The following is a 15,256-nucleotide window of genomic DNA, read 5'->3' on the forward strand; positions in this document are numbered from 1 at the left end:
ATTCCACTACTGGAGTATCCCCTGCATCCTTCAGGCTGGGATAACATTCCACTTAGTCAATGGGCCTCGTTGACATGCAAGCTGCATCTGTTGAGTGCCTGCACCCAACTGTTTTAGAATTGGAAACTGTCAAACAGGAAGGATACTGGCCTTGTCGCTGCAGCTTGCCCAAAATGACCAGTTAGCTGTGCAAGCTCGTCAGGCCCTGCCAGAACTACAACCACCACTGGCTACTTTGTCTCCTCACCCTGTTAGGATACTCTCATGTTCTGGTCACCTCAAACACTTTTAATCAATCTTGCACACTTAGTTTCATTGGGTAAAATAAGGAAACATTCAGAGTTGTACATATACGCTTCTAGAGTAGATGACTGTTGTATTACAGTTTGCTTTCCTGTAACTTGGTTACGCTTCTGTGTGCTTGCGTCGTGAAAGGCTTGTTGATATATTTTGCAGAATTGTCCACTGTTGATATGCTGTAAATCTGTGAATGACATTTTAAACATGAACACACATTAAACACTATTTGGCTTCAGCTATTCAAACACAATCCTTCAAGGAACCTAATTCCAATGTCTGAGCCCACTTGTTTTCCTTAGAGCCCGTGACAATAGCCACAACATTTTAAAAAACATGTAACTGTATGTATTTTCATTAGGCAGGACCATACAGCACTGAATGAGAGCAAATTTGACTTGAAAAGTTGTCTATTAGTCAGTTACCAAAAAGTAAAGCTTACAATCATCAGAAATATTCAAGTTTACATTTCTGCCTGTTGTATTTCGTATTTCGTATTTACAGCTCTATATTTCCAAGATGCATTAAGACATCCTAATGATGTTTGTGTGTGTAGGAAAGACAATTGACTAGTTTTCTTTTTAAAAATTGCAATATTGGGTAACATGAGTGTATGCGATCCAGCATCCCTTCAGCCAGGCATTATTCTGCACTTTTTGAGTTTAGGGCAGGGATCATCAACTAGATTCAGCCGGGGGTTGATTTGTTCTTGAGCGGATGGTCTGGGGGCCGGAACATAATTACAAATAATTTGCAGACCGCAAATTGACCGCAAGAAGCCCGAACAGTTATAATGTTTGACTAAAACATAATCCTTTCAAACCTTGCTTACATTTGTATACGATCACGTGTCTCTCTATTGTGCATGGGAATACTTGAGAACAGATTTCTTACATTAAAATAACTTGCAGCTGATTTCCCGGTGTTTTTACAGGCTTTTATGTCCAACAACGAAAACTATACCAACATTTTTTTTTTTTTGCTCAGAAAAATCGGGGGCCCATCACACTACCCTGCAGTGGTTTATGGGGTGTGTCACAATATCTCTCAATCTAACCACTTTTGCAGTCAAATATTTTTACACAACCATCTATTTCATAAATGGGAAGGGTTAGGGTGTCTCACAAATGTGTGGGCCTTGCCATTAGCCTAGTAAAATAAGGTTGATTCAATCAATTTCCCCCCAAAAAATGGTGACATCACCAATATGTGCATAGTATGGTGCGTCTCAACTCTCTTATCCCACCCCTTCGCTAACCTTTCTCTGACTGCTGATGTGTAGCAAGCAACAAACTTGACGGCAGCAAAATGTTTAATTTCGGATCAAAAATACTTGTACTTTTCCTCGTGACTTTCCCATGTGGCCAGATGTCGTTCGGTGAGTAAATTACTATTTCGAATTTGCATTCTTCACTAGCAGTCCAGAGAGAGTTCATTGCAATATTGAAAACTTAGCAAAGTTAACATTGACGTGGCATAATGCAGTTTTTCATTCAGTGATATAAAAAAAAAAATACTGCTTTGTCAGAAAGCTTCATGCTCAATATCCTTGTCTGATAAATTAAGTAAACAAATGCATTTAACACAAATTATTGGAGGAACATAAAACTTTGGGAATCTCTCTCATATAGGCTTATTGATACCCCGCATGCTTATGCAAATGCATAATTACCATAGATGTAGTTTTGTGGTAATTCATTAAAGGGCCTACTGCTGACTGATGACCGACTTTACAATTTGCTATCCAAAGTTTTATACAGCATTTTCGAATAATTACCAATCATCAATCATAACATGACCCAGATTTAGCCTTTAGCCTACACATTCATTGTGAACAGAGTATTGTAATACACCATCATAGTATTACACAATGAACGAATAAAGCTCTTCTCATGACCATTTGTATCAATTTACTGCTGTCACTATTTTACATTCATTTGATCCAATGTTTGTTTTTGGTGCAAGTGCTACCAGAGTTTTTCATCACAACTGTCATCAACTATTATAGTACCTTCAGGCACACAGGTTAAGCGGCTTCGTTCTCAGACAGAGGCTGCTTTTATAACAATTTATTTAACATGTATGTGTTAAAATGGATTCATCACTAATGGATTATTCTCTGTGTTGGGACAGGCCAGGTATCTGCAGAAGAGTCTGCGGAAGACATCGCCCCACATGCAACAGTCGATGAGGAAGAGGAGGATGAGTTGCTGGTGGAGGAAGATCAGGTCCCAGGCTCAGTATGTGACGTTGTTCGAACTAGGATGAAAGCGGCTTTTATTGTCCCTACCAAATGAATGTAAGTACTATTTTCTCAAATCAGTGCATTTAATCTAGTTTCTTTCCATTGCATTTTGAAATCTCTCAGGAATCAGAAGATGACTTAGATGAAGATGCTGCAGTTGGAGATGTAACCTCTCACCCTGATGCTGACACCACCAGTCTTTGTGACTGGGGAAGGTAAGTCTTCTCTTCCTTTATGGATACTCATATCGTTTTACTCAGTCATTCTGTGTAAGTTAAAGGGAAATATGCAAGACAGCATGGAATGGAATTATTCACATCAACAGTTTCATTTGTATATCATTGTGCCCTCCATCCAGAGTTCCCAGCCAATGAGATTGCGAAGTTCCTGGTGGGTTTCACCAATAAGGGAAGCCAGGATTTCACTGTCCATTCCCTGGAGGCCTCCTTCCGTTACCCTCAGGACTTCCAGTTCTACATCCAGAATGTGAGTCTGGGTTCTGGGACACATGATGCTTGCATGCCTCATCTGAGAAATAGAAAGTCCCCTTGAAAACACACATCATTATCTAACACATTATACATTATAATGGGATTTGTAGTCTGTTTACTTCCAATTTATTATCTAACAATTACTAGAATATAAACTTCTTATAAAGCCTTTACAAACCCAATAACATATGTTACCCATAATAGAGAGCAATAGTAATGTTGTCTTTTTTACTAACTCCGCCATGATTCGTTGGACAAAGCCTATGGTCAAATTTAAATTTGTAGGGTTTTTGGCTAAACACCAAAAATAAGGTCTGTTGTAAACACAGGCCTATGGTAAAATTTAAATTTGTAGGGTTTTTGGCTAAACACCAAAAATAAGGTCTGTTGTAAACACAGGCTTAAGAGATCTTATACGTTTTGTTCTATGAAATAATCTTCATCAGCTAATGTCGCTTTTTCTGAATTTTGAAGCATTTATGTAATTAAAAAAAGCACAAAATGCTTCATAATTCATAAAGGTCATGTTAACCCTTAGCCTACAATTTCTGTGCCCCAGCTGAAATCGAATTAACATTAAAAAAATCCCCTTCAAATCCGTCTGTTTAAGCTAGAGATATCTGTTTTTTTCTTTACATGGGCTGCGTCTCAATTCACCACATCCGCCGATATCGCCCTTCCGAATCTGCGGTGAAGGGTGGCAGAGCTAGAGCTGTGTTTGTTAGACCATGTTAGACCGAAAATCGGTCTTCTCAGAACAGTTTGGCCTACAAAGTATTATGAGCCCTTTATGGTGATGAGACTCTCACAAACACAGTGGTGTTTTCCGTTTTGCTCTAGGACGCCCACAAGCCTTATAAGACTTGTCTGAAGGTCCCTGGTACCAGTTTAAAAAATGAATGGAACTACAGTATGGAGATGGTTTACTGCCTAACATAAGGGGATAAATACTGTACATGAATTGTTTCCTGATTTTCCTTATCGCTCAGATGTAGGACAGACGCAGCAGAACAAACTTCCTTTAGATGTTTTTTTACTATCTGTTGTTCCATAATAGTGAATCTGTTATTCATTGTGTTTCTATTGGCTAATGGCAGTATGCCAAATTCGATGTTTCATCCAATCATTTTTGTAGATTTTTTTTGTTACCTGAAGGGGTCTTAGAATTAAAAATCAAATAACTAAATGATCCTTGGTGTGACCATCTTAAAAAATTCCATATGTTAACAAATATAGAAAATAAACACCTTGAGTTGGAACCCCTCCCCCCTCAGAACAACCTCAATTCGTCGGGGCATAGACTCTCCAATATGTCGAAAGCATTCCGCAGGGATGCTGGCTCATGTTAACTCCAATGATACCCACAGTTGTGTCAAGTTGCCTGGATGTTCTTTGGGTGGTGGAGCATGCTTGATACACACCGGAAACTGTTGAGTGTGAAAAACCCAACAGCATTGCAGTTCTTGACACAAACTGGTGTGCCTCGCACCTACTACCATACCACATACACAATCCATGTATCAATTGTCTCAAGGCTTAAAAAATCTTATTTAACCTGTCTCCTCCCCTTCATCTATATTTATTGATGTGGATTTAAGAAGTGACATCCCCTCGATTCACCTGTTCAGTCTGTCATGGAAATAGAGGGTAATGTTAATGTTTTGTATACTCAGTGTACATGGAATACCCTGTAATGCAGTTTTGGGAACTTTCTGCTATTGTTGATCAGAAAAGTAGATGTTTTTGGTATCTAGTTCACAGCCTTGCCCCTGAGCACTGTGGTCCAGCCCCAGCAGCAGGCCTCCTTTGAGTACTCCTTCATACCTGCTCAGTCCATGGCTGGTCGTCCCTTCGGCCTGGTCATCCTACTCAACTACCAGGACAGTGAGGTGAGACTAGATTGATTGGTTGATTGATTTATACTTTATTATTAGAGTGTCTTGCATCTTCAAGATACCCAGCCCAGGGTTCTTGACTAGATGTACAGAAATCCCTTGGAATGTATGGGCTGAGGCGCTGATCTTGGGTTTTGACTGTTACGCAGGGCAACGGTTTCCAGATGGCCATTTACAACCAGACCGTCACTATCGTTGAACTGGAGGAGGGACTGGATGGAGAGACGTAACCATTTCTTTGCATACATCAATTATATTTTTATACTCGTATTTGGTTAAATTAATTTATGTCAGGTACATTTGTTTAAATATGGTAATACATGTTATATTGTCGATGTTATTATTTTGTCAATATTACACATTTTGCTTTGTTTCTCCTCCAGAATGTTCATGTACATCTTCCTGACTGGATTAGTTGTCTTGGCGATCTTTGGCATGTACCAGGTGCTGGAGTCTAGGACGGTACGAGTCTTCTCAACATTTTCATCTAAATTGTGATATTCTAAAATATCTCCAGCTCTTTACATGGGGTGGTGAATGTTACATAAAGAAATAGCACCTGGGTAAATTAAGTGATGACCTATGTTGTGCAGAGGAAGAGGCTCCCAGTGAAGGTGGAGACGGGCACCGGTGGGATGAACGATGTGGACATCAGCTGGATTCGCCAGACCCTCAACATCATGAGTAAGTTAAGCTTTGTCATGAGCTTGGATACTCTGCCATAGCTTTTCCTCCTGAGTGCAGGGAGACAAATTCATACTCTGCTTATGCAACCACTTTTTTGGAAGCGTTCTTTGGTTGAAAAGGCATCCTATTTTTTCATCTTGTCTGTGCAGGGATGAATATCAACTCAAATTTCTACATTGACCATCCTCTATCTCTCTCTGTTTCTCTCTTTGTCTCTCTTTTACAGGCAAGGCATCGGCATCCCCTAAAGCCTCCCTGAGGAAACGCACCAAGAGAGCGGCTGGAGTAGATCAATAAATCATTCCATGATGCGGCCATCTTCATATCAATGTCCACCAGGCCCATGTTCAAGGCCCATGCCATCACAAGCTCCAACAACCCAACCAACATCAACCTCTGGGTGGACCTAGTTAGTTACTCAAGAGCTTTTCCGATATGCCCCCGATACATAGGCCTACACCAAACGTTCTTGGACTGAAGATAGTGGTGTCATGAATGTGTCCCATTCAGACACCACTCCAGCTGGACATTTTGAGACTGATATAAGACTAAAGACTGAGTAAATGGATCACCATGCCAGATCCATGAAAGATGGGTGAGACGTGGAGTGTTATACCTGCCAAAGAAACCAGTAGTGCTACACCAAGTATTTCAATCATCTTGGGCTTTTTTTTGTACTTTTTGTAATGAATGCTTTAATTTCTGAATTATTACGATATTAAGGGTTTTGTTCTATTTCATTCTGTGCCTCACGACTCCCTCAGTTCGTCTACACAGTCAGGAATTGAGATGGTGACCTCAAAGTTCTTCCAAGGGAAGGTTTTCCTTGATCATGTCATACTTTGAAATATCATAAAGCTGCTGTGAAATGCTCATTGAAGAGAATTTAGAAAGTAAAGTCCACCCGCTACCAAGTTACATTGTTAAATATGAATGATGCAACTGTATTTCAAACATGACTTGTTGTCAGTGTCAGGTTACATTTTATCCCAGACCATATACCACCATAAATGTACCTACAGTACATTGGTGAAATGCTCAAAAATGTTTCTAAAAAAAATAATTGGTCAAAAAATCTGGATAAGAAATGTGTTCACTTTCTTGAAGTATTTGCCTTTTTTCTTTTCTTAAAGTTGAAGTGATGTTCTTTCATGCCACAATGTATGTTGTGACACGATGTTCTGAAATAAGCACATTAATTGGTCTTTTGATTTTGCTCAGTATTGTTCTCCGAAGAAAAAGATGACTGGTGTCAGATAAACAGGGAACCGACTGAGGAGACCAAATATGTACCAATGGGCTATTTGTCTGTTTACTGTCAGCAAATGAGAAACATGGGATGGCACTAAACGTATCTCTGGCGCGGAGCGTCAATGAGGTGAGTGAGAGAAGCGCACGGAGAGGCAGCACGCACGAAAGGAGCAGGTAACGTCACGGTTGTTCCATTCGTTTTGATCGAGAATAAACTGTAACTGATTCGGCAAATGTTAATCGCCTCCTGTTAACACGTATATGCCGCAACAAGTCATTTATTTTGATTGATTCATTTTACTTCGCTTTGATTTCATCTCAATTTATGAGCGATTCTGTTGGATCCCACAGATGGCGCAAGGCACCCTCCGCTGGGTTTGATATGGGATATGGGATTTACGTCGGTGAAGATTTCAAGATTTTGTGCATTTATTGCATTAGGTAAGGCTGGATAAAGTATCATTTTAGATTTATTGGTAGAACAATACTTTTTCGTATTGCACGTTTTATAATATCTTGGATGAAATATGTAATATTTTATTAATTAAGGGTGTAGTCTAAATTTAGATGTTGCATACAGGGTGAGAATAGAGTTGAATTATTTGACAGTGACGAGCCCTTTTCATATTTGAAGAGGTTATCAATAACTCATCATCCCTCAGGTGTGTGTTGTAGGATAGATTTTGGAGCGCTTTAAAGATCTTTGGCCAAAAATAGACTTGCAGAGTTGTGTTGATGTATAAAGCATGTATTAATGCACAAATAATTGAAAGCAAATGACAACAAATATTTGAAAGTATTGTAGTGTCACTTACCCTACATCTGGCATTCTTGTTTAATAAATGAATCCCATGCATTCACTCAGAACATAAGTCTTTATGCAATATCTGCACATATGTCCATATCCATTCTGTTAAATTAAACAATTATTCCTGTTTTTAAACTTTTGGAACCTGTGCAAGCTGAATCATATTGGTGTACTATAACAATATTCATATTGAACAAATAGTAATATTTGTTACATCTTACATCTAGCAAGGCGTTGCTTTTTGGCAGGGGGCAATGGATTGAATGTGAGACAGCCTACAGTGCAGTGGGACTTGGGAATTGAATAGATTTCTTGAAAATGATCCAGGCAAACCAACAAAATCTAGGAGCAGTTGGTCTTTCTTCAGCATCTCAATATAACCCAATCCCTGATTAATTTCAATGTTTTCTATGCTTTTAAAGCGATCATTTCAAGCTGATGTCCCAGACAGTGGCTATTACAGTGACCTTTGATACCTTATCCCTGACCCTAAGCAATCAATAAGTGAGTGTGAGAGAAGAGGGAGATGAGAGAGAATTATGACAATCATTCTCACAGGTGGCCTATGCTGATTGTATCTAAATCACACTGTCCAAGCAGGCCAAATATCTCCCATGCAACACTCGTCATTAAAACTACAATGAGAGGCAATTTGGAATGACTGGAAGAAAAATGTATCCTGCCAAATCTCCTAAAGTCCTGGGAGGGATGCTGAGGGCTGATAATCCTCTGTTTCCTCCATTTTAACTCCAAGAACAACATAGAAGGAGGGTGACCTACTTTTGGCATCCTCCCATTTGTTTCAGAAGACACCCTTTGCTTCAAATAGGGAGGTAGATAAATATCTAGATAAAGGTGATACAAGAGCCTATTGTTATTCTATCATGACATAAAACAATTACATTTGGCCTCTGTAAGTGCAATGCCTGAAATGTACAACGAAACTTATGAGAACAAAGGGGAATTCTTTCCTTAATGCATTTGGATGTATTTTTTCTTTCTGTGTTTTGCAGCGTCCCTGACTGTGGCAAGAGTCTCAGCGGCAGATGTGAAGTGTGAGAATATTTACAGGGACTTCTCTGACTGTGTTCTGGAGTTGGGGGAGAGCATGGATAACTACCAAGAGAATGTGACCAGCGAGATGGGAGTGGAAGCTGTGTGCAGGTGAGAGGGGTGTGTGTGTGTGCAGGGGCGGACTGGGACAGGGACTGGGACAATTCGGCCCTGACATTTTATCCACACTAGCCCATATCACCCTGCCAACTCAAGAATTCAAGAAATACGTTTTTCCATCTAACATGTCCAAGCAGGAATGCATGATTCAATATATTTTTATGTGCATCCTAATCCAGTGACAATTAGACTACAGGCTCGTTGCTATATTTTACTGTCAGAATAGCACTCCAGAATTTCAAATTTTTTTCAATAGAGATTTAATTACATTCATCTTTAGGTGCACTATCATAGGCTAATTAATTTGGGGTTCAACACCAAAGGAAGTAAAAACTCAAAACACATTAACTAGATCGCTAACTTAATATAATACTTACTGCTAGTAGCCATGTATACTCAGTGGCCAGTTTATTAGGTACACGATCCCGTACACAAAAACAGTTTGCTCCTACAGACAGTGAGTCATGTGGCCGTGGCTTGACACCTGCCTGGGGTCAACAGTACAGTCTGGTGTCGGTGGTGTAATGGTGTGGGGAATGTTTTCCTGGCACACGTTAGGTCACTTGATACCAATAGAGCAACGTTTGAACGCCACACCTTATAGAATCCATGCCCTGAAGAATTCAGGCTGTTCTGGAGGCAAAGGGGGGTACAACCTAATAAACTGGTCACTGTGTATTTATCTAACAATACATGTAAAGTCCTAAAACAAATGTGTAAGCTACATGTCTCATAGCTACTAGTTGTGGGCTATGAGACCTTACTATTATCATTTTTTAATAGGCCTATGCCCTCGCAATGGCCAGTGCAGATTTTGCACACACGCAGCTCCATATCACAAAGCCATATCAAATATATTGGTTGTAAAATAGTTGCTATTGAGCTGAATATTGAGAGATGAGAAATAAAAAGTATACGGACAGAAAGCTGAGACCCTCATCTCTTCGACAGGGACAAGGGGACAAAGCTTCCAAAGCTGTGTTTTCCCCGCAATTGCATTTAAAATGTTATACCATCAGAACGCCTAGAGGGCGAGGAGAGTGGCTCGCTCATCAAAGCAGCAGGCCCCAGCGAGGACACAGGCACAGGGGCAGGGCAGACACTTTCATTACAGGAATCATGTTGATAATGCACTTTACTGTTTGAACAAATCATGGTTTTAGCTGCGCAAAAAAAAGAATGTTTGAGTGAGGTGACAACGTAGAATGTGCTCTTTCTATGTTTGTAGGCACCCTCTTCATTTTTTACGATCCATGATCTTGGATGTCGAACTGATGACAGAGTCGAGCAGGTCTCTTTGCTCATGCCATTTTTGACTTTGAATGTGGGATTGTTTGATCTCAGCTCAGCTTATCAGAAAAACAGGCTGGCCTATCTTGGTAGGGAGGCTGGTTGTTTCCCACTGATCTGCCAAAGGCTCACTAGCGATTACTATAACAGAGAACAGGCCCATGAGCTACCGGCCATGTCACCTTTTAATGGTTTTATTTTTATGTAAAAAAATATATTTTTGAGTGTGTCAATTTCAACTAGCCCACCCAACTAAAAAACGGTCCAGCCCATCTGGCTTGTGCCAGAATTGCCAGATGGCCAATCCGTCCCTGTGTGTGTGTATGTGTGTGTGCAATGTACAGCATCCTCTATCCATCTGCACTTACTGTACGTCTGCATTTGCAGTGCACCAGGATCTCATGGAACCTGATTACTCTTACGACCATAGGCAGATAGAACGAATGTAGAACAGCGTCTGTATTTTACCAAGCATTCTCCTTCTGCTTGTGTATATCAGATCTTGTATTGAAATCCAGCGAGGTGTGTACCTTGCGGAAGAACAGTGGAGAGAAGAAAAAGATGCTGTAACCTCCGAGGGAGATAGCAGAAATGAATGGTGCTGAAACACAGCCACTGTACTGAATAATTTATGACTTTGCTGCAGCAGTAATGAAATTCTGAGGCCATCTTGTTTTTTTTTTTACATTGTTAATGTGTGCATTCCATTACTATAGTACAGTATATTACTGCCTAAAGCTTACACAGGCCTTGCCTTTCCTGGGTGAAAAATGTCCCCTTGCAGCGTCAGCTCTTTTTATAATCTAATTTCTGTGGCTAAAGGAGGGTTGATTTGCAAAATGCAATAATTTACAGTGTTGCTGGACAGTAGTATAAAAACAGCAATTCAAAACAATAATACAACAAACAATAAGACACCTTCAGCCGTGTGTTGCAGGAGAGCTTTGAAGCCTTGCATGTGCGCCGATTAAAGTGCCAGATAAATCAAACCAATAACATTCTTGAATCCAATAGATTGTAACCAATAGCATGTTTTCATGTCAAATATGATTGAGGCAATGTATGTGTCGGTGGTAAAAGGGCTTTATCAAATACATTTGATTGATGGATCTTTCACCCCTAGCCACTGGGAGGCATTCCACACGTGTGCCCTGACGGCACTGTCCGGGTGTCAGGAGGAGGTGGGCTCCATCTGGGAGACCCTGAAAGAAGACTCCAGGAAGATCCGCTTCCAGGGCAGCCTCTTCGACCTGTGCAGCCCCAGCTCGGCCCCCAGCCTGCGCTCGCTTCTATCCCCTCTACCCCTGCTGCTCTTAGGCTTGCTGATCCTGGGAGGGCCCATCTGGCCATCCACATAGGTGGGGGATGCCTCCCTCCTCCTCGCTCCCAACCCCATGCACTCTCACATTCCCCGGGGTGGCCGGCTGCATTCTGAGCACATCTGAAAACTGAAGCCAAGGATTGGGGGGGGGGGGGATCAGTGAGTAGAGAATGAATATGGATTAAGGTTAGCACACAGAGCCATGTCTCTATGGAGACGCCATAGACATCTTTGGTACTGGGTAATTAGAAGGCTATGATATCACAGAGCCATTGATGTCTGTGGAGAGACGGAGGGATACCTATATCGCTCTGGGTTACCCACCATAGATGTCTATGGCACTAGGTAATTTAGAAGGTTATGTTATCAGGGCCTTAGATATTAATGTCATCATTATTGATGAGTCTGGATAAAAATACACACCCAATACCCAAGCAATTGTAATGAAAACCTATTACAGTATACGCCTATGAAAAAAGCAATTTTAAAGCAATTGGTCAATTTTGTTGACAATCAAGTGAATCCTTTCAACTTTGACCTTTTGACCCCTACACACCAGCCCAATGTTTGGTGTTGCATGGCTGCTATAATGACACCAAAAAGGCATTTTTCCATATTTTTGCTCTGTTAAACAATTTCTTTGGTCATCCTGTTACAGTAGGTGCTGTTAAAGTCAGGCAATGCTGTTAACTGAAAATATTGTTCCTTGCTTTATTATGCACTTTACAGTAAAATGCCTAATTTACCGTTAGTCATTGTGGATAGTTATTGTACCTGAAAATGGTATCTGGTTATGTGAGAATCTTCAGTGTTGTTTTATGAATCTGTCCTGTATGGAAGCCCAAGTGTATGGCTGTCAATTCATTTAATATCATTGAGTCCATAACAACTATACACAACCGTACACAGTTCACGTCAAAGCACATTCAACTTTACAATAACACAGCTTACTGAGTAGAAATAAATACAAGATACTTTATTATGAAAGCTAAAATATATATATATAATATATAAATATATATAAATAATATTAAAGTGGTACTCCAGTCTCCTTTTCACCTCAGTTAGCACCTGATTTATAAAATAAAAATTAGGCGCATCTAAATAAGTGGTCAAAATCTGTCATGACACAGCACAAGTGGGGGTCTTTCCTCTTTTGTTCTCTATTGCTCCTCTACTGTTCCTCAAGCAAGGAGGAGGCCGATGACATCACGGAATCCCATCAGACCAACTCCTTAAATGTCCTACTCCTCAAAGTTTGCTCAAAACATATTTTTTCACCCTTTAGTGTGTGTACTTTACTGTATTTATACTTGGGATGTATCTTTTCAACAGTAAATGTAAAAAAAATAGCTGGAGGACATCTTTAAGTTAAGGATTCTCTTAGGGCACCACCCTGCATTGTTAGCCCTAATGCCTCAGTGCAATACAGTATTTGATGTTGTCAACAGCTGCAATATATCATCAAACTGAGTCAATATAAATATGCAATTGAAGTCATTAAGTCGTTTTCTAGCAATATATTGTAGTGTTAGTGTATAGGTTTTCTGTTACTGTGCTCTAACCAAATGGGAAATTAGGGGTGAATGCTGACTTAGTGCTCAGACTTTTGCGCAAATCTCTCAATCAAAATCTCCACACACTACTTCAGCCCACACAGGATAATTCTTCTTATTTTCTTTTGTACCTTTCCAACATGATCTATAGTATGGATCTCTCTCTGCATGGTTGTGTCTAGATATTAGGCTAGATATTCAGTTTAGAATCCATTCCCAAGAGACATAATCCTCCAAAAGCATGTTTGTACTGGTTGTCCTCCACACCTAGTCTGTGCTCCTGAATGTGGTAGCATTCTGTCACCCAATCTGTGTGCCTGGTGCCAAGTGTCCATTATTATTTTTGAACAGCAATGAGTTTCGCATGAGCAATATGTGTTGTAAACACTTTATGGAGTGACTACTTTCCTTTTCAGTGAGATCGGCAGCTAACGAAAGCATGAAAAATATCACATTATTTAAGGGAGATATCATAACCACCAAGTATATTACTATACATGTATGACTGACTGATTATTGAATTACCACAGAGAATTACCACAGAGAAAAGTACATCAGTAAACACTACAGAATGTAAGAATTCAATATGTATGTGGTCTTTCAGAGATACCAACTACAGAGTACATTATTTACAAAAAGCCTGTATTAAGTATTGTATTGCAAAGTAATGTGTTTGAAATAAAGTATGAAGTTTGAAATATGACATTCTGTTTATACATGCATGACCACACAGAGGGGATCTACTAATTCAAGATCACTTGCTGCTTATCAGATACTCTGTATATTTTCCATCACAATCATAGAGAACAGATAGATTCTAGGCACCAAGAGTTTTTGTTGATACGATGTCACTCCTCTGCTTCCCCACACATTTCTTTTTTTAGTCATCTCGTGGCTAGGTGCTAATGAGGACTGGATCCAGTACATAACAGCCCAGCCGCCAATCAGCCGCTCGTTAGTGGGCTCCCATCTGTTCTCCCCCACCTGGCCACAAAGAGAGCAGAGAGGGAGTAGGGAAAGAGGCAGAGGGTCCAGCAGGGCTCAGGGCCCCCGGGGCTCCCCCATGGGAGGCTAACATCCATGTGTGGTGGTAGTGTAAGCCCCTCATTACGTTGCCTCCTCCATCGCTGACATTTCTTCAATCCAGTGTACATCTCCCACAATATCCCACATTACAATGCACACAATCACTTTTTTTGTGTGTCAACGTTAGTAGATATCATAAGAAAGTAGGCTTGTATTGCATGTTACAGTATGTATCTTCTTCCTGTACTGTCATGTAATGTGCTGGTGAATAGAAATCGGATGACGAGTAACGACTAAATATTCAGATCTATGTTATTGATGAAAAGTATAAATAATCTTAACATTGGTTCCAGTGATGGAAGAAGTATAAACTATTGAATTGCACTTACTTACAGAGACATTTTTCAAAGTATAAGAAAATGAGATGATCCATGACTTTCCTTGGTGCTTATCGTCTACTGGTCTAATGGGTCCTCAGATCCTCACAAAGTTCTACAGCTGCACCATCGAGAACATCCTGACTGGTTGCATCACAGCCTGGTATGGCCACTGCTCGTCCTCCGACCACAAGGCTCTACAGGTAGTGCGTACGGCCCAGTACATCACTGGGGCCAAGCTTCCTGCCATCCAGGACCTCTTTACCAGGCGGTGTCAAAGGAAAGCCTTATGAAGCTGGTTGAGAGAATGCCAAGAGTGTGCAAAGCTGTCATCAAGGCAAAGGGTGGCTACTTTTGAAGAATCTCAAATATAAAATATATTTGGATTTGTTTAACACTTTTTCAGTTACTACATGATTCCATATGTGTTATTTAAAAGTGTTGATGTCTTTACTATTATACAAATAAAGAAAAACCCTTGAATGAGTAGGTGTGTCCAAACTTTTAACTGGTGCTGTACATATTAATGTCCTCGACTAATCTGTACCCCCCCACATTGACTCGGTACCGGTGCCCCCTGTATATAGCCTCATTAGTGTTATTTTATTGTTACTGTTAATTTTTTTAAACTTTAGTTTATTTAGTAAATATTTCCTTAACTCTTATATTTCTTAAAACTGCATTGTTGGTTAAGGGCTTGTAAGTAAGCATTTCACGGTAATGTCTACCTATACCTGTTGTATTCGGCACGTGACAGATAAAATGTGATTTGATTTGAATAGATTAAATCCACAACAAGAGCTAACTTTCAACAAATGCATTTACAATACTGCAGGCAA

The 15,256-nt window shown here is 40.1% G+C and overlaps 1 protein-coding gene and 1 pseudogene across 3 annotated transcripts; both read left to right on the forward strand.

Annotated features, from left to right (window-relative positions):
- The first annotated feature begins 1,665 nt into the window (after window positions 1–1,665).
- Window positions 1,666–7,106, forward strand: LOC110494160 (translocon-associated protein subunit alpha-like; annotated as a pseudogene). Its single transcript, XR_016487623.1, has 9 exons — window positions 1,666–1,675; window positions 2,431–2,537; window positions 2,666–2,757; window positions 2,901–3,028; window positions 4,788–4,922; window positions 5,078–5,154; window positions 5,312–5,390; window positions 5,522–5,612; window positions 5,842–7,106. The product of XR_016487623.1 is annotated as a translocon-associated protein subunit alpha-like (transcript).
- On the forward strand, window positions 6,974–13,712 carry LOC110494159 (neuritin). Of its 2 annotated transcripts, XM_021568951.3 has the most exons (4): window positions 6,974–7,040; window positions 7,218–7,307; window positions 8,688–8,838; window positions 11,261–13,712. In XM_021568951.3, exons 2-4 carry the CDS (start codon window positions 7,256–7,258, stop codon window positions 11,493–11,495), a joined length of 438 nt encoding a protein of 145 aa, XP_021424626.2. In that variant the 5' UTR covers window positions 6,974–7,040; window positions 7,218–7,255; the 3' UTR covers window positions 11,496–13,712. The 2 variants fall into 2 exon arrangements, with proteins under 2 accessions (XP_021424626.2, XP_036806141.1); XM_036950246.2 differs by having other exon boundaries at window positions 6,991–7,307.
- The last annotated feature ends 1,544 nt before the right edge of the window (window positions 13,713–15,256 follow it).

The sequence above is a fragment of the Oncorhynchus mykiss genome, chromosome 17 (genome assembly GCF_057628025.1).
Source record: "Oncorhynchus mykiss isolate SJ-2025 chromosome 17, ASM5762802v1, whole genome shotgun sequence".
NCBI lineage: Eukaryota > Metazoa > Chordata > Actinopteri > Salmoniformes > Salmonidae > Oncorhynchus > Oncorhynchus mykiss.

What these genes read in the sequence shown, in the direction of transcription:
- LOC110494159 (XM_021568951.3), top strand. Translation starts at nt 7,256, where the DNA reads ATGGGATTTACGTCGGTGAAGATTTCAAGATTTTGTGCATTTATTGCA. An exon ending in TTGTGCATTTATTGCATTAG is followed by an intron (nt 7,308 to 8,687) that starts GTAAGGCTGGAT and finishes TGTGTTTTGCAG; the next exon opens with CGTCCCTGACTGTGGCAAGA. An exon ending in GGAGTGGAAGCTGTGTGCAG is followed by an intron (nt 8,839 to 11,260) that starts GTGAGAGGGGTG and finishes TTTCACCCCTAG; the next exon opens with CCACTGGGAGGCATTCCACA.